The sequence below is a fragment of the Carassius gibelio genome, chromosome B13, assembly GCF_023724105.1.
Source record: "Carassius gibelio isolate Cgi1373 ecotype wild population from Czech Republic chromosome B13, carGib1.2-hapl.c, whole genome shotgun sequence".
Classification (NCBI taxonomy): Eukaryota; Metazoa; Chordata; class Actinopteri; order Cypriniformes; family Cyprinidae; genus Carassius; species Carassius gibelio.
This window is the reverse complement of record NC_068408.1, coordinates 11938578-11962178: the sequence shown is the minus strand read 5'-3', so window position 1 is coordinate 11962178 and position 23601 is coordinate 11938578. Positions and strand designations below refer to the sequence as shown.

General features: G+C 36.5%; 3 protein-coding genes across 4 annotated transcripts; 2 read left to right on the top strand and 1 right to left on the bottom strand.

Annotated features, from left to right (window-relative positions):
* Positions 1–626: 626 nt before the first annotated feature.
* On the bottom strand, positions 627–5211 carry LOC127969715 (inorganic pyrophosphatase). The gene is made up of 11 exons (XM_052571774.1): positions 5053–5211; positions 4025–4089; positions 3399–3452; positions 3031–3150; positions 2187–2273; positions 1940–2066; positions 1734–1861; positions 1563–1648; positions 1260–1335; positions 1102–1141; positions 627–947 (listed from the first exon to the last, which is right to left on the bottom strand). Exons 1-11 carry the CDS (start codon positions 5111–5113, stop codon positions 916–918), a joined length of 876 nt encoding a protein of 291 aa, XP_052427734.1. The 5' UTR covers positions 5114–5211; the 3' UTR covers positions 627–915.
* Positions 5212–5972: 761 nt separating this feature from the next.
* Positions 5973–9727, top strand: LOC127970161 (eukaryotic translation initiation factor 4E-binding protein 2). Its single transcript, XM_052572453.1, has 3 exons — positions 5973–6279; positions 6997–7173; positions 7369–9727. Exons 1-3 carry the CDS (start codon positions 6147–6149, stop codon positions 7398–7400), a joined length of 342 nt encoding a protein of 113 aa, XP_052428413.1. The 5' UTR covers positions 5973–6146; the 3' UTR covers positions 7401–9727.
* A 662-nt stretch (positions 9728–10389) lies between these two features.
* Positions 10390–22888, top strand: pald1b (phosphatase domain containing paladin 1b). Of its 2 annotated transcripts, none has more exons than XM_052572452.1 (20): positions 10390–10655; positions 12609–12794; positions 13171–13273; positions 13443–13622; positions 13825–13989; positions 14114–14274; positions 14681–14756; positions 15058–15209; positions 15361–15454; positions 15662–15766; positions 15892–15987; positions 16095–16229; positions 16970–17086; positions 17191–17370; positions 17765–17962; positions 18030–18170; positions 18306–18377; positions 18606–18746; positions 19959–20114; positions 22148–22710. In XM_052572452.1, exons 2-20 carry the CDS (start codon positions 12622–12624, stop codon positions 22295–22297), a joined length of 2595 nt encoding a protein of 864 aa, XP_052428412.1. In that variant the 5' UTR covers positions 10390–10655; positions 12609–12621; the 3' UTR covers positions 22298–22710. The 2 variants fall into 2 exon arrangements, with proteins under 2 accessions (XP_052428412.1, XP_052428411.1); XM_052572451.1 differs by lacking the exon at positions 10390–10655 and adding an exon at positions 12043–12332 and having other exon boundaries at positions 22148–22888.
* The last annotated feature ends 713 nt before the right edge of the window (positions 22889–23601 follow it).

Below are 23601 nucleotides of genomic sequence, written 5' to 3'. Positions count from 1 at the left end.
TATTTTAATATAATTTAAATGGTAATGTATTACTATAAAAAGCATATATTTCTGCAGACATTACTCAAGTGTTACATGATACTTTAGAAATCATAACAATATACTGATTTGATTCTCAAGAAACATTTCTGCTGCGTATTTTATTTTATTTTTTATTTAAACTGTAACATTTTAATCAGGATTCTGAGTTCAAAAGAACAATTTATAGCATAAATCTTTTGCTATATTATAAATAGTTTTCTTGTCACTTTTGCGTAACATATCATTGCCCAAATAGAGGTATAATTGCATACTAATGGGGTAGTGTAGAATCATAAAATGTTAAACTGTTGTTGAAATTCTAAATTGTAAAGCATTAGATCATCCAAAATAATTTCCATCATTTCTTGTTCCACACTTGTATAACATTGTTTCATGAATGTAAGGTAGAATGGCATCTCCAGTCCCCGCTCACTTACACTGTATGAGAAAAAAAGTAAACGAGGCTGCCAGCATATTATCCATTGATGCACAGAACAAAGAAAGTCAAGTGGGTTTGAAACAACAAGTAATCAACATAATATTTCAGTAATGTAAAGACAATGGAATACAAAAAAGGTATTAACAAAAAATGTCTGATAGTAGTGTCTTATGAGAAAAGCTTTATTAAAGCATTTGTTCAGAATTTTACAGTACCTGAGTTTGACCAGACTATTAGCTAACTTTAGTATCTGTTACACAGAATATCCAACCATTATCAAATAAAACTTAACTTAGCAAGACATTGGTTAGCTCCCCTAAATGTTAATGTGATATTCAATCCCCTAAATAAGGTGTTAAGTGCCCCTGTTTTCATAAAATACCATTATTCTATACAGATGATGACATACATATTCAAAACATGATGAGACTGGTCCATTAACAGTGTTATGTTCTTCAGTTCTTTGCATAGTAGAACCATTTTTCAACTGAAAAAGACAGTACAACAAAGTAAATATCATGTCACATCTTGAAAGAAAAAGTGTAAACTCGAATGGATAAGTAACAGTATTTTTTTTGGAGATCTGATGTTTCAATGTAGAAAAAAGAAAAAAAAGAAAAGAGACGAAAACAAAATCAAACCTGAGCTTGGAACTGGACTAGCCTCTCCACATGGGCAAGACTGAAAAATGAAAAGAAAAATTAGTTTTAGTTACTACAATAGTGAAGTCTTACTTAACAAAAGTAACCACTATTTATGCTATTATCAAATTAATTGAAAGCAAAAACAAAGTTCTTACTCCATCAACAACTGCTTTGGCTTCATCTGCCGAACAGCAGAATGGACTGTCTCCCTCTGAGACACACGTGTTCTTGCTGCACAGTAAAAGAGAAAAAAGCAAGTTAGCAAGTTAAAAGAGGGGAAAAGCAAAGAAAATTATTTTATATTTTATATCATGTTGATGTGTTCCAGCAGTAAACCATGTCTACAATAGGTTAAATCTGTAGTGACTGAAAATGAAAGTGCAAACAGTCAGAACTGAAATAAAATACCATGCAAACTGAGCAAAAAATTGCGTACCACTGAAGAAAAATTCCCTTACCAGTTTAGTTCTCCAGCATTGGCTTGCTGTGAGATCAGTGCCTTCCAGAAACCATGCGTGGCTTTGATCGTCTCAGTGGCAAAGTCCTGGAATAAATGTAGCATATTTATATGACAAATATGACCAATTGCAAATTAGAGCTTGTTTATTACAATTTTCTGAACTACACACCTTGTCTTTGAACTCTCCATTGAATGCAAACTGGTTTTCAGGTTTACCATCAGGTACCTTGTATCTCCTGAACCAGTCAACTGTGGCCTCGAGGTAGCCAGGCTTGAGTCTCTTCACATCACTAATGTCTATATTTCACACCAGAAAAATGTATCACATATATGTATCTCTTCTAAGTCAAGTTGAAAGCAACGAGTGTAACTTACTGTTCAAGTCCTTTGCCTCAGGGTCATCAACGTTGATTGCAATGACTTTCCAATCAGTTTCACCTTCATCGATCATTGCTAAAACACCCAGGACTTTCACTTTGATAACATCTCCACGACAGCACACCTTTGAAGATCCAGCATTGTGGGGTTTGTTTATCTAATCCAACTGTAGCTGCACGTATGACAGCTTGCTTAATAATTTCGGCTTTCTTTCACAGAATAAGACAAACACTGATATCTATACCTTGTTTCCAATTTCACAGACATCGATTGGGTCATTGTCACCACAACACCCTGTGTCATTGTCTTTGTGCCCAGGGTCTTCCCATGTCTGTCAGAAAAGATTTAAAGAAAGTCGTTTAAAAATATAGGGGAGGAAACAACACAATGGCACATGCAATTCATATCTACAAGAAAGGTTTTTAATTTCAGTTTGAATAATGCTAATCTGTCTCCGCCAAAATCACTGGAATGCAGTGAGATGGAATGTATTTCTCAAGAAATGAAGGAAAATCTGTCATATTTTCATATTGACAAGCCATAATAAAACTATCAAGTACTAAAAGAATATGTTTATAATTGTGTTCATGAAGATGAAACAGATTTAAACTAACATTTAAAAGTTTGGGTTCAATAAGATTGTTCTAAACAATTAAAACTTTTGTGATCATAACGACATTTATTATGTTATAAAAGATGAATGAAATGTTTCTTGAGCAGCAAATCAGCATATTCGAATGATTTCTAAATGTGAAACTGAAGACTGGAGAAATGGTTTCTGAGAATTCAGCTTTACCAGCACAGAAATAACTATTTTAAAATATGTTAAATAAAAAAAATAAAGAAAATTAATATATCATAATATTCTACCTTATTTTTGATCATATAAATGCAACATTGGTGAGCATAAGAGATTTCTTTCCAAAAAATAATTAAAGAATTAAAAAATATACATTTCTGATCCCAAACATTTGATCTGTAGTATTTTAAACAGTTAACTGATTCCAGAAACTGAAGCAGTTTCTACCTTCTTTCTGTTTTATTGTTTGAGTTTAATGTGTGATGATCAGTGCTGATTTAAAGCTTACTTGAGGGATTGCTCCATAATTCCAAATATAGCCTTTGTGAGGGAAAACATTGGCCACGTAGCGCAAATTGCCCTTCTTCACATCTTGCTTAATGGGGTTCAGTGGGTCTTTTGTAGCAATCTGAGAAGTAAACCATAATGTCATTCATAGAAACACCAACTAGTTGATGAGTCATTATTTAGTTTGAATGTCAATACACAACCCACCACAAAATGTAGGTTAAAAGTCTTTTTCCTTTAACTGTACGTGTAAGTGTGTAACTATATGACCTTGCAAAATAAATAGCCTGTTACAAAGTCCTCTGTTCTATTGTTTTATTCTGTTATACTGCAAGTGGTGTAGTTTTTTTACTGTTGGTCATACTTTACCTCCATTTTTGCATTTGTCCATCGTGGTACCTCAACAACCATGTGGAAAATGTTCTAAAGAGAAAATTAAAGCAATTGATTTTTTATTTAAAAAAAAGGAAAGTAGCCTAAATGTGACATTCCCATAATAATTTAACCTTAATATACCTAAACACAAAAATGTATGTAAAGCCATGAGAATGATTAATCAAAGATTTACACCGGTAAGATATCAGAACAGTCCAAAGTATTGAACAATTTAAGATGACACTAATGAAAGGGGGTAAAGATCACTCCACTTACAGACCAAGTACCTTCACCTGATAAAGAACTGATATACACTGTGCTGGATTGTGAAATGGCCGTTCACTGCCAAAGGGGTCCCATAAGGGAGGGGGATCTACACTGAGACTAGGACAGGGGTAGGCAAGTTCGGTCCTAGAGAGCCGCAGTCCTGCACAGTTCAGCTCCAACCCTGAAAAAAACCCTCACCTGCCTGTACCGGAGTAATCGATAAGCTTGTTCAGGTGTGTTTGAGTTTGATTAAGGTTGAAGCTGAACTCTGCGGCTCTCTAGGACCGAACGTGCCTACCCCTGGACTAGGAGAAGAGAAACTAACAATGAACAATTAAATGAACATACTGTACCTGAGCTTCATCTGCATACATAGGTATGTCATGGAATGGTGAAATGTACTTTCCATCTGAGCTCTCTGGATAAAAATAAATAAATAATAATAATTCTATAAGAGTATATCAGACATTCAGAAATGGTCAAGCCCAGTCACTTAAACTTTATTAAATGGTATGTTTTGGATGCATTTATTGACTTTTATGAAGCATATAAAATAACCCAAAAGATAAATGAATTAATCGCACCATTATTCATGTACAAAGAAAGCTGAGATATTCTATAACTTTTCGCTAGGTGTTCCAAAGAAGAAAGTCTGGTTTGATGCATTAGTGATTTCACAATTTTTATGTTGAAGTGAATTATTGCTTTACACTGCACACGTTAATAACAATGATCTTGCCGTGTGTGCATAGAGCTTGTCAATAATTTTTACTTGTCAGAAGAGAGCAGGTGACGTCATGCTGCTGCTAAGGATGAGATGCACAGCTGGCAACTAAAATAAACAGAGCATACCCAATTTTGTGGAAAATTGTATAGTTATATCTGCTTTAGTAACTTTGTATTTTATTCATCCGAACTCATTTTAAACAATGCAGTCAGTATATATGACTATCTATAAAAGAAACCCTTTATACTTGTCCTTCATTTACACATTTTAATGAGCTTAGGTTATACCAACAATGCAAACAAAAATAACATAGTTTGCGATGTTGCACTGTTGGTAATAATTACATATAATTTTTTTGGGACTCTCGTTTTTTAAATGTAACCGGTTTAACAGGTTTGCTTTCTTCAAACTGAAAATAACTTTACACAGAGCTACAGTTAATCAGAAATTACAAAAAACTTTATGGACCGATTATCATCTAAATTCGTAAAATCGTTAAATTTATTAATTTAATTAGGTTTTAGGTCATAAATGACGCGAGAAAAAGCGACACGTGGGACTTGCGGCCCAGCCCCTTTCATCTTAATTCAATGAACTGTCCTTACTTTACAAACTTCTCATCACCAATCCCCGAAGAACAGAATATATACTTACTGAAATAAATCCTATAACTTAAAGTGTTAGGGTTTCCTCTTTCTTCAGTGGAGAAACTCATATTGTGCGCTCTGTGTATTGACTCCGGCAGGATGTGTGTAAAAAGACTGCAGCGACGTGCTAGAGGAAGTTGCGCATGCGCATAGACTGATCTGCGCAAAATACGTAAGCGCATGTTGATTTGTGAATCGGCAGTGATAGTAGACAGTGTTAGATCTTGTAAAAGGAAATAGGAAATAACACACTTTTAATGCGGTTTCTTTTACATGTTTGTAAAAACTCTTAGCCTAAGCTGTTTTTTTCGCCTGGTTTGAGTTGGTTGTACAGCCTGACCAAGTCTTACCTTTATTTTCTAAACAGTTCTAAACACCTGTTTTAGCTGTCCCTAACCAAGTGCCCAAATGGGGTTGTTGTTGTCTTGAGCAACAAATCATCATATTAAAAAAATGGATCTGAAGGATCATGTGACACTCAAGACTGACTGCTGAAAATCCAGATAACATTTGACACAATAACATTGACATAAATAACATAAAATAACATTTGATATAAATAACTTTGATATAACTTATATGAAATTATAATAATATTTCACAATATTGCTTTTTTTGGTGAATTTTTGGTGAGCATAAGAGATTTATTTCTAAAACATTTGAAAATTCTCAATTATTAGTAATATAATCTGAAGTGTACGTTGTTTATTCCATAGACTGGTTTAGTCGCTTTGTTATATTCTTACGCTCTCGTAACCTTTCTTTTCTAATGAATATATAAAATTATATTATTTGATTTTATATATAATAGAATATATTCATTCTACCATCTAGTCATCCTCGCTAAATATTAAATAAATAATGACGTTTTGCGGAGTGGGCGTTTGTGAGACGTGATTCTCTGTTGACGTCATATCCTCCTAGTGCTCTTCGCTTCCTGCCTGGCGGAGGGAGGGGTCGGTGCTGACGGCTGGGAGGACGAGCTGAACGTTAAGAAAGCCTTGGGAAAGCGATAAGAAGCGAGGGGAAAGGGCCCGAGGTTTTTACCTTCCGTCGGGAAAAATTGTCGCTCGACTCTGATTAGCACCTGAAGCAAGTGCAATGTCGTCCAGTCGTCAGCTTAGTGAGAGCAGGGCCATCCCGACCAGGACGGTGCTGATCAACGAGTCAACGCAGCTACCTCACGACTATTGCACCACTCCCGGAGGCACTTTATTCTCCACCACCCCGGGAGGTAACAACCCAGATTATATCTGCAGGTGTTCACCTGCTGTTTGTGTGGAGACAGTTTAATGTTTAGAGGGGTGCCTGTGTTGGCCAGGAAGCCGTAACCACATAAAAAGGCTGTGTCTCAAAACATTGTGTTCTGTAACTTGCTTAGACTTTAAGGGGTCGTAGGAACCTTTAGTTAGTTTGGCTGTAGTGTGATAACGCTCAAACTGTCGAGAAGTTTAAATTTGACGATGACCAAAACATGTTGACGAGGAAGGCTGTTTCCTGTGCTTTTGAGACACATCCATGTAGTTCAAAACAAAAACAGCGCCGCCTGTGCGTCTCTCTGATCAACATGATTGATGGACAGAATAGAACAGAACAAAGGAATGTGCCGTTCTCCATATATGTTTAATATAATACATGTAGCAGTAAACATCCTACCCAGTGTCTTGATTGCTTAATTTTATTACCGTTTATTGCGACCAATGATAGTAAATTAGTCTTTGTGATTTCAAAAGCATTAAAATGTGCCATATTAACATCTGTTTCACTTTAAGGCGGATGATTATCATCATTTACTCATTCTCATATTGTTGTCAACCAAGTGTGACTTGTTTTCTTGTCTGTAACACTAAAGGAAATATGTCAGATCGCTTTAGGATTATGACATTTTATGCATGCTGGTAGTTATGTAATAAAACCATCTTATGACAGTGTGTTTATTATGACAATGCAGGAACCCGAATAATCTATGATCGCAAGTTCCTGTTAGACCGGCGTAACTCGCCCATCGCCCAGACCCCGCCAGCACATCTGCCGGTTATCCCAGGAGTGACAAGCAAGAACGTCCTGAATGAAAACAAGAGGAATGAGGCTAAAAACATTAACAACCACGATGCCAAGCCAGGGCAAGGTTAGTCTTTTAAACTGACCGAACTGGAACTGTTTCCACTGGAACCTCCCTGATTTGTGCTCAATCACCTTATGTACACAAACAGTAATGGGTCTGGTTGACAAGGGTTAGACTAGTGCAAACTCATACTATTCTCTTAGTGGTCTATTCTCTTTTAGTGGTCATGCATTAAGTTTTTTTTTGTGTTTGCTGCAGGTGAAGATGCTCAGTTTGAGATGGACATCTAAAGGAGAGGAACCAACATGAAGAATGATTAATTACCTGGTACCTGTGTGCCAGTGGCTTGGCTTGTAGAAACCAATGTTGTGAGCCCTCTCCTTTAGCTCTTTCTAGCTGCTGGGTGTTGCATAATCATGGGGATAAATGACTAAAAGTTTGCCCAGTGGGGCTGCTGGAGCCCTGAAAGTTAACCTGGGAGCCTGTTGAGCTCTTTTTGTTTAGGTTTCAGGGCAGCCATCAGCTGTACTTGCTTAAGTCACAGAGCAAAGGACAAATTCTGTATTCTAAGTGCCCGGATATGTTACCAATTTACCATAAACAAATCAGCCATCAGAGATTCACTGCTGATACATCAGAGTACATTGTTCTAGTTGATACTCTTAATGCAGTCTTCTTGTTTCATATGTAAACTGATTTGCACCCAAGTCAGGAAATGCAGTTATCTGTATGTACATGTCCTCCTAAATGTAAGATCTTTTTTTTTTCGAAAAGGGACAGCACGATAATCATCATACTTTTGATTAAAAAAAAGAAAGGATTCCGTATTCATTCCAAGTATTTTATATCAGTTAAAACAGGTGACTTTTGTTCTAGATTTTTATTTTCAGGTACTTATTCAACTCAGAAAAATAGTTTTATAGAATTGTCCAAAAACAGACCACGGACCTTAATTACTTGGTTGAATTTATATAGGATTACAATGCCAAACCAATTTTCTACTTTTATTTAGAACTACCCCAGAATAAGAATTTCAGTCCATAGTCTTCTAATTACCTTTTGCCCTTATAGCTGGTTAATTTTAAGTAATAACGAAAGACCAAACTGTTACTTTAGGTCATAGAGAATGTTTCTGTTCAGATTTGTCTTGCTATCAGTGTGATTTGTACCTACCTTTGCATGGCGAGACACTTGAAATGTCGATATCAGATCTTAATTTACATTGTCTAGTTAAAGGTATACAATGCCAAGTACCATTGGACTGATCAAGGGTTTAATATACTTTATGAAACAATGACAAATAAAAATAGTTGGTCTCAGGAAGCACTTGCATTATGTACCTAACAAGTACACATCTTATGGCTCTGTTCATGGGAGAAATAGCACGGTGAATATTTAACATTAACATCAGCTGTGACATCTACTGTCACTTTCCGATTATTACAATCCTTACGAACCTTGATAATCAAATCAAAGGTTAGAAAGCACTGAAGTGTTTTTTTGTTCATTTCACTATTGTCTGTCTCACAGCCACACAATGTGAACGATCCTTTGAAAGATGGATAGTTTTGTAGTGACCAGACATTCATATTTTGGTTTAAATCTAACCTCTTGAAAACTTGAACTGAATCTTTCCGATGCTCCTCTATGCATGTTCTTTTGGTCTGCTTTTTAGTCTTATGTTCACTGATCATTTAAATGTTGAGGTTTTTTTTGGGATGCCAAATCTTGTGGAAGACGAGAAGGTTAGATTAATATTGAAATAGAATTAAGCAAAGAGATTATCCAAACAAAGTGACTTAAAGAGGATAAGACTTATTCTCAAGACTTTGTCTCATTCTGTGCTCTGGTCAGTCTCTGAAGCACAGAATTTCGCTCTCTCTCTCACACACAGACACACACACACAGAGTGATCTCTTGTGCTTAGCCTCTGTATCCATGCCTTACTGTACTAAGCTGAGAAGCTGTCAAAAACAGTTTCCTTCCATACCTTAAATACAGGATCAGTTATTTTCTGTTTGATTTCTTTCCAACTTTCAAGTTGAGGATAAGATCAAGATATTGCTGTGTTTTACTTGGAAACATTATATTTTTGGAAACATGTTTGTTATAATTTACTTTCTTACAGAGATGGAAAGATACAGCAGTATAATATTTGTAATAGTAATGGACTGGTTAAAAAATAAACACGGTTTAGGTTCGAGTTTGATCGGTTGCAGTTAACTTTTTAGAAAATATTCAATATTGGTGAAATCCTTGCCAATTAGAGGCACATTTTCATTTCTGGTTTGATTTATAGAATTTATTATAGTCATATTCAAGTAATAATGATTTGCAGTAAAGGGAAGTTAATATACTGTCCTTCTGTAATAGATTTGTCAAATCCCAGCTTGTTTAAGCATCACTGCTTACTTTTTCCTTCATACTTTCCCCAGGTCTCTGAAACTTTCAGAAATGCATTTAGCTCTCTGTTAGGATGAAAGTTTTATCTAATGTGACAGAAATTGGAAACTGTATTTTCTCTCTTCTTTGAGACCCTGTTCAATTTAATTTGAATGAAATGCCAGTGCCAGTGGACACTGTTACAGCAAGATCAATAAAAGTTCCTTGTTATCAACTTGTCTGTTTGTCTTCTTTGCCAAATGCTTGTGCATTTCAATATGCTTGAATGTCATGTAAACAATCTGTTTGAAATACTAGGGCTTGCCTCTAGACGGAGCAGTAGGATATTTGAGAAAAAAAAATATTCTGGGCCTCTGTAAGTTAGTTTTGGCTCTGGTTTTTGTAGATGCTAAATTGTTTTATTCCAAAGTGGGAGTTCTCTGTTTATTTTCTTGTCTTTAGCTAGAAGCCCTTATTACAGTAGATGAATGCATGTGAAGAGAGCTTGGTTGCTTGGAAACTCATGGCAATACAAAGTGTCCACTTCACACCAGCGGTTCAAGCAGAGGCTGTTTTCAATGCATCGAAAGACATTAGAAGAAGTGGCAGTGGAGAAAAATAAGAACTTGGCCAACATTGAGCAAAATTACCCTCTGCGATATGCAGCAGCTTGAGGTTTATAACCATCACCAATGCAAGAAAATCAAGTGAAACCCATAATATTATTAAGATCATACTGTTTAAAGTTATAAGTGTCAGCTTATTCATTCTCTGCCCCCTACATCGCAGGCTTTTCGACATTTCACTCATGTCTGCAGCACCGTTGCTGGGAGATGGAGCTGTTAGTGACTGGTGAAAAGATGAGAATCCACCCACCGACATCCTCCTCTCCCATAACATATATATATTGCCAGTGAAAGAAGCAGCTGAAGAAGGAGGCCGTTCTCTCCTCCTCCTCTCCTCTCCTCCCCCTGTGTTATCCATCTGCACTGCTGTCTGTTGAGACTTGCTCTGCTGGATTGACACCATGACTGATTGTCTTTGGACCTGTGAGGGACATTAATTGACAGGACTCAAGATGAGTGTGACATGGACTTGGTCTTCTTCTACCTTTAATTGTTTCTCTCAAGTCCTGACAGGTGTCTGAGAGAGCAGGTAACCAGGTGAGGAAACTTTTATGATATTTGCTATCCTATTACCTTGTCTTTGATTCAGAGTAGAAATATGTGCTCTATTAAGTGTTCAATTTTGTCTTAAACTGTGCTTGGCATTAATAAGTTTGAGTCTCTTATCAGTCAGCATCCTGCGAAATGCTGGTGGGCAAGTGTACTTACTAAGTACTACAGGAGAGTTGATTTACATTAACTCTCAGAACATTGTAAAACAAAATAAATAGAGAATGGGATAGTGTTTTATACAAGTTTAATAAAATTAAAGTAACTTGTATTTTAGATACTATATTGGCAGTTAGTTAGTTTTATGTTTTTGTTTGTTTTTTTTTACTCCGAAAAAAAAAAAAGAAGCCACAGATTAATAGTGGAGTGTTTAAATGAATCAGTGTCAATGCATTTGTCGCTAGCCACCCCCAGGCATATCAATATAACGTGCATAAGAAGTCGCTGAAAAATATCTAAAATATTCTTGATTTCCAAGGATTAATTTTATTAATGGCCAAAGTAAGAAACAAATGAAGACATCATTTGACTAATAACGTTACGACAGAAGCCTAAATTCATTAATAAAGAAATGAAAACTTAAAATTTAGTATTTATTTAGTATAACAAAATAAAAATGTTTTATTGTTATCAAAGGTTATTAGTAGTTCAGGGAAAATCTTGATTGATTTATTTTATTTTAGAGCCTAGTTTTACTCACCATGCATTTGTTAAAATCGTGTTGCAGTGTGTGTATGTGTTACCTCTTGTCATCATTGTTTCAGTATTTTCACATATTTTTTAACTCATTTCTTAGCAAAACGAGGATGTGTCAATCACTGGTCACTCCCACTCACTGCATATCTGCACTGATCTGTGAAGCATTGTACGAATGCATCCTTTCCCATCCATATTTAGAGATTTTTGTTGTTGTTGTTTTTTTGTTCTGTGACCGTGTTACTCGGACACAAATGGAATTTAAATCAAGCCCCTGAAAAGGGCAGCATTGCTCTTGGTGCCAGCAACTCAGTATCCCAAACTTTCAATAGACCAGCCAGTTATATAAACATAAGGCAAGAATGTCCTAATGACATTCACAGACCTATCATATATTTCCCAGTGATATCTCTCTGGCACAAACTTGATCTTATGAGAAAGGAGGGGAGAAACAGAATTTCTTTAATTAACTGCATTATTGCTGCAGTACAAGCAGGAAATTCGTTTGGCTTCATGATTCTGACATCAAACACTTTTAGATTCCGGTAGCTGTAAAGGCATCAGAAATCTTTCATCTTGCACTTTCTCTTACTTTTGGCTTTCTGTAATGTCTCCGTCATGGCCTTTGCATGGGCTGTCCCTGTGAATGTCTGGAGCCGCCCACACTGCCGTCTGGTTGCCAGATGTACTGTATTTCTTCGTGGCCCCCAGAAGGATTGGAACGGCTATCCTGTCACTGTGAGAAGAGAACCAGAGAGGCACTGAACGAGAAAGAGAAGAAAAAAGATTAGCAAAACATCGGTGGTTGCTGGAGTTGAAATAAAAGGCTTTTTAGGTTAAGATTCTGCTAGCAACAGGAAACTGAGTTCGTGTTGGCAGGATTTGCATTTAAAGACAGACCTGAACCCTTGCTGAAACTAAGATGCAAAAACCAAAGGATGTGAACACACGCGGCACAGCTGTGAGACCGTAAGCCATTCATTTAACAATCAAATACGACAGAGATGGTATGCACATGCAAATTTGATAGTCTGACTTACTTTTAGGACTGTAGAACACATTCAAAGCTTCAGTAATGTGTTTTATTAGGGGTTTTTGTTGCGCATTACATGTGTTGGGGTTCCAGGAAATTGAAGAGTGTCTGGCTCTTTAAAAAGTGAAAATGTTAGAAATAACCCCATGTAAAATGACTTACATGTCTGCCTGTTTACTTTATATTAGTCACAGCATAAATCCTTATTCCAGCTCTGTGCAGATTATGGGTACGAGTGCCAGTGCAACTTCCCAGGCTGCTCCGTTTGCACCTACACACCAGGCTGATCACCAAGGGAACGGCATGGCTAAGCACAGACGCTCACTACATTCAGTTCACATTCGCAACAGCAAGGCCAAATCCATCATCACAAACAAGGTGGCCCCTGTTGTCATCACGTAAGTGACAAGTGCAACATGATGATTTTTAAAACTGTCCGTAAGGGCCCTCATATGCACAAAATGTCACACCCATGTGCTACTCTTTGAGCAAAAACAATTGTAGATACCATCAACAGCTTCACTTTGACTTAAAGGGACAGTTTACCCAATAAACATTTCTGTCATCGTTTACTCACCATCCTGTTGTTCCAAACCTGCATGAGTTTCTTTCTTCTGTTGAACACAAAAATTTAGTGTAGTTATATAATTTGTAGAGGGTAAGTAAATAATGACAGAATTGTCATTTTAGGGTGAACTGTCCCTTTAAAGGAAAAGACAAACATGTATTATCAGTTGTGGGTTTTTAAATATATGACAATGTTCCTCTATACAGAAAAAACTGCAGGGAAGAGTTTCAGATTCATGACAAGATCCAATCTGCCAACTACTCGATGGGAAGGATATCTGACCTGCTGCCAGAGCACTACCTAGTGCTGGTATGTTTCACTTTTTGAGATTTAAACTAAATATTTAGAGCCTAACACTTTAAAAAGCCTGGAGGTGTAATGGAAAATGCAGTAATGAGCAGGAAATGTAGATCAATGATGGAAATGTCTTGTCATTTACGATTAAATAAGTTTTATGACTTGCTTTTATATTGTCCAGGGGGAGTTTTTTATGATACAGGATGTATACAATAGAGCTGATGTCTTAAATACTACAAAAAGCCACGGGTCCCCCAACTTCCGCAAGGTCAAGGGAAACTACCCCCTTTTTGGAATGGGCCAACCCAGCCTGAGTGGTTTCAAACAGGTCCTCCAGAGATTGCAGATTGACGGCTGTGAGGTCAGTGAGTGCTCCTTGTCCCTGTCCAGGATGAAAAGCAGGGAGGCACTTTCAATGAACACAGTTCACTTTGGGCATACAATTGAGGATTTACCTAAAAAAAATTGAGGTTTTAACCATCTTGACTAGCATATGTTCTGCAGATAGACGTTCAAATATTGATCAGCTTAATTGCTGTTTGTCCCCAAAAATATGTGAACAGGAGGTAATTTTCATCTGTTTGAGAGAGGAACCAGTGGTCTTCTTCCGCTCAGATGGAGACTTTATTCCGTATACTCCCAGAGGAAGAGAGAACCTCCATGAGAACCTGCATGACCTAGACAGAGAGCTCAGCGCAGAGCAAATAGAGCTCTCCATCCGGAAAGAGGTCTGTTATAGAGCAGAACAAGTTATATGAGGAGGATCGCTTGCCATCCTTTTATGGTGAAATGTTGACAGAGGTCATAGTGTCTGCTCAGTGTCAGGTTTTAATACTCTGATATTTTCTCCAGTTGTGTGACTTTGCCAAGCTGAGTGAAAATATGTTCTATGTCTATAATGACATTGAGCATTTTAAAGATGAACCTCAGCAGGTACAGATTCTGTCAGAGGAGGACGTTCATGTCACTGAGGAGGTCTACAAAAGACCACTTTTCAGTCAGCCACAGCACAGGTGATTGCTATGTATTTAAAGTTGCATTTATTTGATCAAAAATAAATCAAATGAATTGTTAAATATTGTAACACATTTTTACATCTTATTAGCAATGTTGCTTACAGCTGTTACATTATAAACGTTTTTACTGTTGCTTTTGATAAATGAATGCATACTTGCTGAATCAAAGTATTTTATTGACCCCAAACATAAAGGCATTTGAACAGTATCCAAAACGAATGATGATGCCATGGGAAAAGCTTTTTTTTGATCCTTGTTTAAAAATAGCAGAAATCTGTTTTAAATGAAAGCCTGGCCAAAAGTAGTGCCCATAGATGCACAAAGACATGCAAATGTGAATCAAAACTAATCTTACTTTTTAGATTATTCTGTATTGTTTAACGATAATATCTGATGAATTTAGATATTACAGATTGCCGCTTCCTATGGAAGGGGCACCACTGGAGGAGACATTTGATGCCTTTGTAAATATACTCAGGGTAAGATCTCCATTTCTATATATATATATATATATATATATATATATATTTTTTTTTTTTTTTTTTTTTTTTTACTTTCTAAGTTTAATATAACTCCATGTGAGCTCTGGTTTATTTATATCTGATGATTTGTGTCACTGAATTCATCCCAAGAACCCAGAACTTTAAACCTAGAGCTTGCCAGCAAACCATGTTTATATTTCACAGTCACCAGTAACATCAATCTCTGCAAGCCGTATTAACACAGACAAAAATCTGGACAATGTGCTTTTACAATTTCATGTACCCTTGTGTCCTCCAGGAGACCCCAAACCTCTCTTTGATGCGGGACGGCTCTAGACCTCTGCCTGCACTACTCTTCAGCTGCCAGGTGGGGGTGGGACGCACCAATCTTGGCTTAATTCTGGGAGCGTTAGTCTTCCATCACCTGCAGGGGGCATCAAAGAGCCCCAGGTACCTATAGGTCACTGTCAGTACAATTTAAATAACGGTTTACTTTCTCAAAGAAGTGCATTGCTTAATTAATAACACTTTGCTGTGGTAATATTGTGTTTTAAGGTCCATTCTATGTTTTAGTTCTATTTGCTCTTCATCTCTTTCACAGGCAAGAAATACAGAAGAGTGAACACAAATTGGATTTCCAAGTGATTCAGTTGCTAATCAGTCGCCTACCTAAAGGTCAACAAGTCCTTGATGAGGTTAGAGTGTATTAATGATGTTTGTAAAACTCTAAGTTCATGAAGTATTCCAGTTGCTTTCAAGGGTGTATTCAATTGCAAAAGTAGTAGAAGTAAACAGAAACTGAGCCTTTTATGTCTTATAAAACATATGACGCATTAGGATTTATTGAATGAATGGTTTTACATAACTCTTTTTGAGTGTATTTTTATGTATATGTACCATAGGTTGATGATGCTGTTGCCATGTGCTCTGAGATGCATAACATAAAAAATGCTGTGTATGAAAACAAACTAAAGCTCGAAGGCATTGGCGAAGATTACCAGATTCAAGTATGTTTCAACTAAAACGTTCTTGTGTCCGTGTAGTTAAACTGTTATAAAACGGTTTCTTATTTGCTTTTTTCTTTAAATAAAGGGCACAGTTGCGTCGTTTTACAGGTTTTTTTTTTCTACAGGGAAGCAGCACAAAAGACTATTTCCTGCAAAGAACACTTCAAAGTCTTGAACGCTATTTGTACCTATTAATATTCAATGCATATCTTCATGATCAGGTATTGCTAAACTAAATGCTACCATATTTAAATCATTTATTTCTGTCAGTATATGGCATTATTTTTATCATTTTTCTATTATCTGCTGTCTCTCTCGAACTATGTAGTATCCACAGGCATTTCCTCAGAACTTCAGTCAGTGGCTGTGTATGAACGCTTGGATCTACAGACTGCTGGCCAGCATGGATGGCTCTGAACTCTCAGCACCAGCCAGCCTTATAACTGATGGGATTCGAGTTCTGGTAAGGGCAAACAATTTTTGATTCACAGAACTTACTAAGAACATTAGTTTATGGTTATAGAAAACCTAAAACATAGCCAAAGGGAAATCATATGCTAACTTTACAGGAGCATTCTGTGTTTGCTGTGATGTAGAGATTATATATTATAACAGATAAAAATACACATATAGTAAAATATTTATTTGTAAAGCACATTTAAAATCAACAAAAATTGACCAAAGTGCTGTACAGAATAGAATACAATAAAAAAGACTATAAAATTTTAAACACAACAATAACAAAACAAGAACTGAACCAATGATCAAGGGGTACTGAGGCAAGAGAGGATAGATATGTCTTTAGAGCAAACTTAAAAGTAGAAATCTGCACAGCAAACATGAATGTTAAAATAACCCAACAGCGGTATTTTTTCATGCCTGGTATCCAAATCCCACATTAATACATTAAGTTCACTTAAAAAGTAATATGTAATAACAATTACATAGTTATACTAAAGTATATTCATATGCACAGTTACAGTTTTTTTTTTTTACTTTATTCTTGAATAGTCCTTTTCTTGCTTGATATGCCAGTCTTTCTAAAAACAAATACTGACAGTATAGACTGAATCTCATTAACATGTGATTTTCTAGCCCTGCTCTTATCAGAGGCGAACTATGACCTCTTCCTCCTGTAGCTCAGCAGATTCTCCCTGAAACATAGGCATGTGCATTATACACATAACATCTTCATTTTGAAAGGTGTCCAGTGAGTTTTTAGCAACGGATTTGCTCAGTACATCCAAGGAGATGAAAGTGGCCAATTTCAGACGAGTTTCCAAAATGGCTCTATATGGGATGGCCCAGCCAAACTCTGAGGTAAATCCATTCTAAAGCTCATTTCAGCAGCCCAGGCTTCTAATCTGTGGCTGTCTGCTTAAGTCTACTAAAAAATAATCAAAGCTTGTTTGGGCCCATTTCAGGCTTTGGCTGTCGTGATGTCCTACCTGACAGACCAGAGGAGAGGACACTCTACAGTTCTCTGGCTGAATCTGCAGGAGGAGCTTGTGCTGGAGGCAAATGGACAAATGTTCACCCCACGAGAGCCAGGCTGTCTGGAACAGCCTATTCCAGTCTGTGTTCAACATCCACATCAGCTCCAGGTACAATTCTGTTCAGGGTTGTAGTAGTATGTATTAAATGGAATTGAAGAGTGTAGTTGTGGCTTTATGTAACGGGGCTGAACAGATATTTGTAGGTACAGCATACATGCTATGAGCGATGTAATACAGTGCAGTTCATTAAGCATTCAAAAACTGCCACGTTGTGATGTAACCATTGTATTTTAGTCTATATTTTATTCTTATTTTATTGCATGAGTATTTGATCCATTTATAGTCTTTAAAAATGTTTTTTCAGTTTTACAGGTGCAATAGCATTTGATTTCATTATAAATTAAGAAGAAATTGAGCTGAATTTTGTTCAGTTTGTACCGACAAGAGCTGCTGCTGCGATCTAACAACCTAAGGAGCTTTAGCAATATGACTATCTCCACAGGAAATGGAACTGGCACTGAAGCAGGACGTCCTGAGGTGTGAGAAGTGGCTTGAGGTGATAACAGAGCAGGATAAACAGATGAGGATGTTTAAGACTTGTCACACCTTAGAGGAGCTCTTTGTCCATCAGAAAAGCATTCACCCAGGTCTCAGCTACCAGAGGATTCCCATGTCTGACTGCTGTGCACCTAAAGAAGAGGCAAGTGAATACACTATGAGCATGGTATAGATTTTACATTTTAGTTGAAATGTTTGCTCTCCCTCAGGTTTTTGACCACTTATTGGAGGCCTTGAAGAGCAGTCTGGCAGTAGACCCCAAATGTGCTTTTATCTTCAACTGTCATAATGGGAAAGACCGAACGACTGCAGCCATGGTGATCGCCACTCTCACCCTGTGGCACATTAATGTAGGTCATTTTCAGCCATCAGCTGTTTAAGTGGAAGGAGGAAATGAGAAATAAATGATAAATCTCATGGACATTGATTAAAAGAGGAAAAGTTTTTAAACTGAGCTTCGTAAACCTGGCTCTGTTTTCCTTCAGGGCTTTCCTGAGTGTGAAGAAGATGAGATTGTTAGTGTTCCAGACGCCAAGTACACCAAAGGAGAGTTTGAGGTACATTGAGGTTGTGTTTCTTTCAACAGCTGCCAGTGCCAGCATTAAAACAAAATTTTTGTTAATTTTGAACATATAAATTCTATGATTAATAAACCTAACCATACAAAGTAAATGAATGTGTTTAGTACATAAAATAAAATTGTTTCTATTATAGAAATAGATAAAAAAGACATTTGATTTGATTGAATTGTGACCCATGCATGCATGTGTGCACGTACTGTACAGGTGGTGATGCAGGTGGTAAGGTTGTTACCTGATGGCCATCGGGTGAAGAGAGAAGTGGACGTCGCTCTGGATGTTGTTAGTGAGACGATGACCCCCATGCATTACCATTTACGGGAAATCATCATATCCACTTACAGACAGGTAAAATGTGATATGAAGAAACTTTTATGTTGTTCATTTGACTATTTTTATGTGTTTTGCATGCAAATACCTCAGCAGGAAAAGTCAACTAAAAAAGGTCAGGACAGTCAGTGCTTTTAGGAGCCATGTTGAATAATAGATTGCTTCCAAAGCAATTATTTTTGTACCTAACATAGCCTTGTAAAGGCTGTATAGGTACAATTTTCTCATTTGTGCTGATCTGCTGAAAAGGACCAAGAGATTAGTAATGCCCATTGCAGTGCATCAGCTTAGAGCACTCTGAATGCATTTAATTTAAGGCTGAAAAACATGTTTTTATCTGAAAGTGAAGACCTTGAAAAACAGCAGCGTAATAAATGTGCAGATAGCTGTCCAAAAGACTGCTTTGAAAAGGTCTGCAAATACTTTGTTAGGGTCCAAGACTTTATATTTTTATCTTTTTAAATATATTCTGAGATACTGGTGCAACTCATTTGTGTCCCAAATATACATTATGAGTTATATTGTTATCATGTAACAGTTGTTACAGAAGCTCACAAATCTGGTGAAACGTATTTCTTCTGTGTGATACACAGGAATGTAATTCAAGTGCTTATCTAAGATGAAGTATCATGTTTGAATTTGCACTAGTTGATCAATATTTATGTCTTAATTCATTTACACCAAACTTTGGGTTTAAAAAAAGTCTTTTGGCATATTTATTTAAACATATTCCAACTGCTAATAGAGGTGACGCAAAAACCTGATCCTGCTCTCCACCTCGTGTCCTTTCTTGTCATCTCCTTTACTGTCTCTGTTAATAAAACATGGAAAAGATGAAAAATACTTATTTTCTGATGGGTAAATCATTTGCATGTAACATTATTCTGGCCTTTTTTCACACATTTTTGTAAATTATCTAATAAAAATAGAGGTTCAGTAGATTTTTGAGGAAATTAATGTCAAGAACAGAAGTTTTAATACGAATATCAGTCAACCAAGCAATGTGCACCTCGATGTAAACACTGATGTAATCACTTGTGTAGATGTCAGAGGCTGTTTAAACCACATGAAACAAACATACCAAAGTGAATGGACATTGAAATTAATAATTGTATAATTTTAATAAGAATGATTGAACAGCTGATTATGTGATGCCATCAGCATTTTGTCACAAATAGCAAGGAAACTAGAGGAATAACAATCAGTTCACCGGCACTTCTTCCCCCTCAGATTAAGATGGCTAAATCAGAGGCTGACGCTCAGTGGTTGCGGTTAAGGAGCTTGCAGTACCTTGAGCGTTACATTTATCTTATCCTGTTCAACTGCTACCTCCATCTGGAGAAGAAAGACTCCTGGAGGCGATCCTTCAGCCAGTGGATGTACCAGGTGAAGTCTGAACAAAACATTTGTAATATATTCAAACTTACATGATATATTTTTTATTGCAGTGACCTAGTAAGAGTGCAGAATCTTAAATTTCTTGTTCAGTTTATCTCATAGGTTTTTTTTGTTTGTTTTTTTCGTTTACAAAACACACAAAAAATATTTTGAGGTTTACTCGGCGGCCATCTTTGAAACGCCTCTCGGGCATCCAAGTGCAGCTCCTATCTCTTTCCATGGGGAAACATCAAATTCTCCAAAACTGTTCACTAAGCTTAGGATAAAATTATATATTTGAAATCAGCAAATAATTCTGATAACAACTGTTTAATAAATGTTGTTACTTTTGCTCAGATAGTGTTATAAAAAGCTTATTTCTCAGGCTAGATCAGCCAGTGCGCATACGCAGACCTAAAAGCGTGTCTCAGATCGCTGACTGTTTCTATAGCAACCGGGACTAATAACGGCAGCAACAATGAATGCGCTGATCTTACTGATTAGTGATTGGCTCTTTCAATCAGAAGGTGTTGCATTTTTCCCCATTTAAAACTATACGAGTGACATGTTTTGGGTATTCTATAGTCTGTACAAATGACCCTGTTTTTGTTTTAAAAATCAAGTTAAAAGTATAAAAGTGTGCTGTTTTGAAGATATCTTTTCGAAAAAAGTTACAATGGAAGTTCACTTTCAGTTTTAAGAAAGATGCAGGTATAACTTGCTACTTATACTCGACACACAAGCCTATCTTGAGAAGCTGATGGGAGGACACCCATGGTGCAGCAGGCCAGTGCCTTGTGGAAAGATGAATGGCTGATCGCTTATCTGGCTCACTGTGCTCCAGCTAAACATAGAGTTCCATGAAACATTCATGGGAAAATGTCAGTCTGTCAATATGAAGTTGTAAATGTATTCAGTCTAATTCTGAGGTTTCCTGAGTCAAACCTGAGGTTATAGCCACATCTTTTATCCCCAGATTGAAGGGGTCTGAGAATTGGAAGCCTGTTAGGCACCTAGTGTTTTCTTACTTTTTACATTTGGAAATTGTCCAATAACACAGATGAATTTTAAGTTTTCAGTGTAACGATCAGAAATCCTTCTAATATTCTGATTTGGTGCTCAAGAAACATTTCTTATTATAATTAATATTAAAAACAGCTGATTAATATTGTGTATAAACCATGTTCCTTTTTTTGGGGGGGGGGGGGGGGGGGTTGTTCTTTGAATAGAGGGTTCACAAGAACATCCTCAATTTAAAATAGAAATCTTTTGTACCATTATAAATGTCTTTTCTGACCGTGCTGAATAAAGGTATTTAAAATGGTAGTGTATTTATTGGATAACACACTCGTTTAACCTGTTAACTGTCACTCACGTTTTTGAAGATAGACTTGAATGTGCATGATACAAACCTAAATATTTCTAATTCATGATTTCTGAGGGTGCACTTGTGTCATAAATTAATCTATTACTTTTCCTACATAATTTTTAACAAAAAATATTGGTATAATATATATTTTCTATATCTTAGTCTTAGACCTTTCCAACGATATATATAGTTTGTCAAGATTAGATTAAATTTGATTGTAATATAGTATAGTCAACGTAGGCGTCCCGTATACGGGACGGGGTGACATTTAACAGGTTAAAGAACCCTGCTCTAACAGATATCGTTAAACTAGAACTGTTTAGCAAGAGGTTATCACCTCATTTGACCACTGAACAGTCTGTCCTCTTGTCTACAACGAAAAGCATCCCAATTGTTCTTGATGTAGATTTAGCTGGTCAAGCACTTTGTAGGTTTTTATGAAAGCTGAGCTCTGTGTTTTTCTATCATGAAGTACATTGAAAATGCATCAGTTTAATATTCTGTCAAGGCAAAAGCATTTTACTGTCCTCCTGCCATCCTTTGAGGACAAGTGAGCAGCTGCGCCACTTATGAACATAAGTGTAGGTCTTGCAGTAAGCCCCACTTACCCACACACACACACACGCAAAGACGTGAATATAGATATGCATTTATGAGTTGTGCTGGTTTGCAGGTGGCAGCTAGAGCTGGTGTCTATGCCATCCTCAACCATCTGGGCTTTTCTGAGTTTGAGAACCCTGACGACTCTCCGATGGCCAGGCTCCGTTTCCGCTGGCTCCCACACAGTGTCCAGTCTATTCCCATGCGAGGGCAACTTATTTAGAAAGGCACAGTATGTTGAAATGACTAAATACTGACTCACATTTCATGAATATGTTTTTATTACAATTTCTGTCAGACTCATTAAATCAAGAAATGATTTCATGCATACTCTTACCTTATATCTTTTGGCTTGACAGTGTTGTTTTGTCACACAGAAGATGGTTAACCTAATAAACCATACATTAATGCTAATAAAAAATGTTAATGCTGACCTTATATGCACACTGTTTATGAAAAATATCACCTCATTTGTATACGAAACATTTAATTAATTGAAATTTTACTTAATGTGACAGTCTTGCTGGATGATCATTTGTATTCATGTACATTGTTATTAAATTATACATATTTCTAGAACAATTTGCTTCATTAAGTCATTAGATAAAAAGGTTAAGTGTGTTATTTGTCCATTTGTGCCCTTTAGGGATCATTTAATAATTCCATTCAGTTAACTGAACTAAAGGGGGAAAATAGCACAGCTCGAATGTTTGAATAGTTTGAAGTTTTAGAATGAACAATCTGATGATTGACATAATTTCTAACCTTCTTGTCCTTTAGACGTGGATTGTACATAAAAACCGGCTGTTCCTTGTCTACACTTAAGTTTAAAAATAATGTCAATTTTGAAATTGGTTTTAAGGCTGATTCACTTTACGACTTCTTACAGGTTCTAGGTTTGCTATAATCATTGCCTGACTGTACATTATATGGATGAGATTGTCCAATCAGAATCAAGTATTCAAAAAATAATAATAATTATAATTAATTTAAGACATAGCCAGTTCAAATGCAAGCTGTGTAACGTTTTAAACAAGTTAAATTCATTTTGATTACCTTTTTTGTCTCCATCCTCATTTATGGATTTTCCTCATGGAAAAGGTATAGTAGGGAGAAATAACTCATGCAATCTTAGGCACAAGATGGCTTGTTTGTCTCTGATCTGTCTGTGGGTAGAAGACTGTGGGCAAGGTGAAATGAACCCTGCTTGGCACTCAAGATCAGTGAAGAGCCATGTGCTTTGGAGAAACTGTATCTCATACATACTTTAACCTGCCATCTGTAGTCCTCCCAGCATTCTCTTGTTATTCTTAGCTCTGTCTCATATCATGATTATAAACAGCCCTGTAGCTTGTGTCAGGAGACCTGTGCTACACTGTGGAGACTGAACACTTTGTTGGTTTCATTCTTGGATTCTCTTATCTTCCTCGGACTCAGCTTATTCCAATACTCAGTTTTTTTAATGTCTTCTATTTTGGGAGATATTGTAAGATATTTTGAGATATATTTTTTTATTTTTTATTTTTT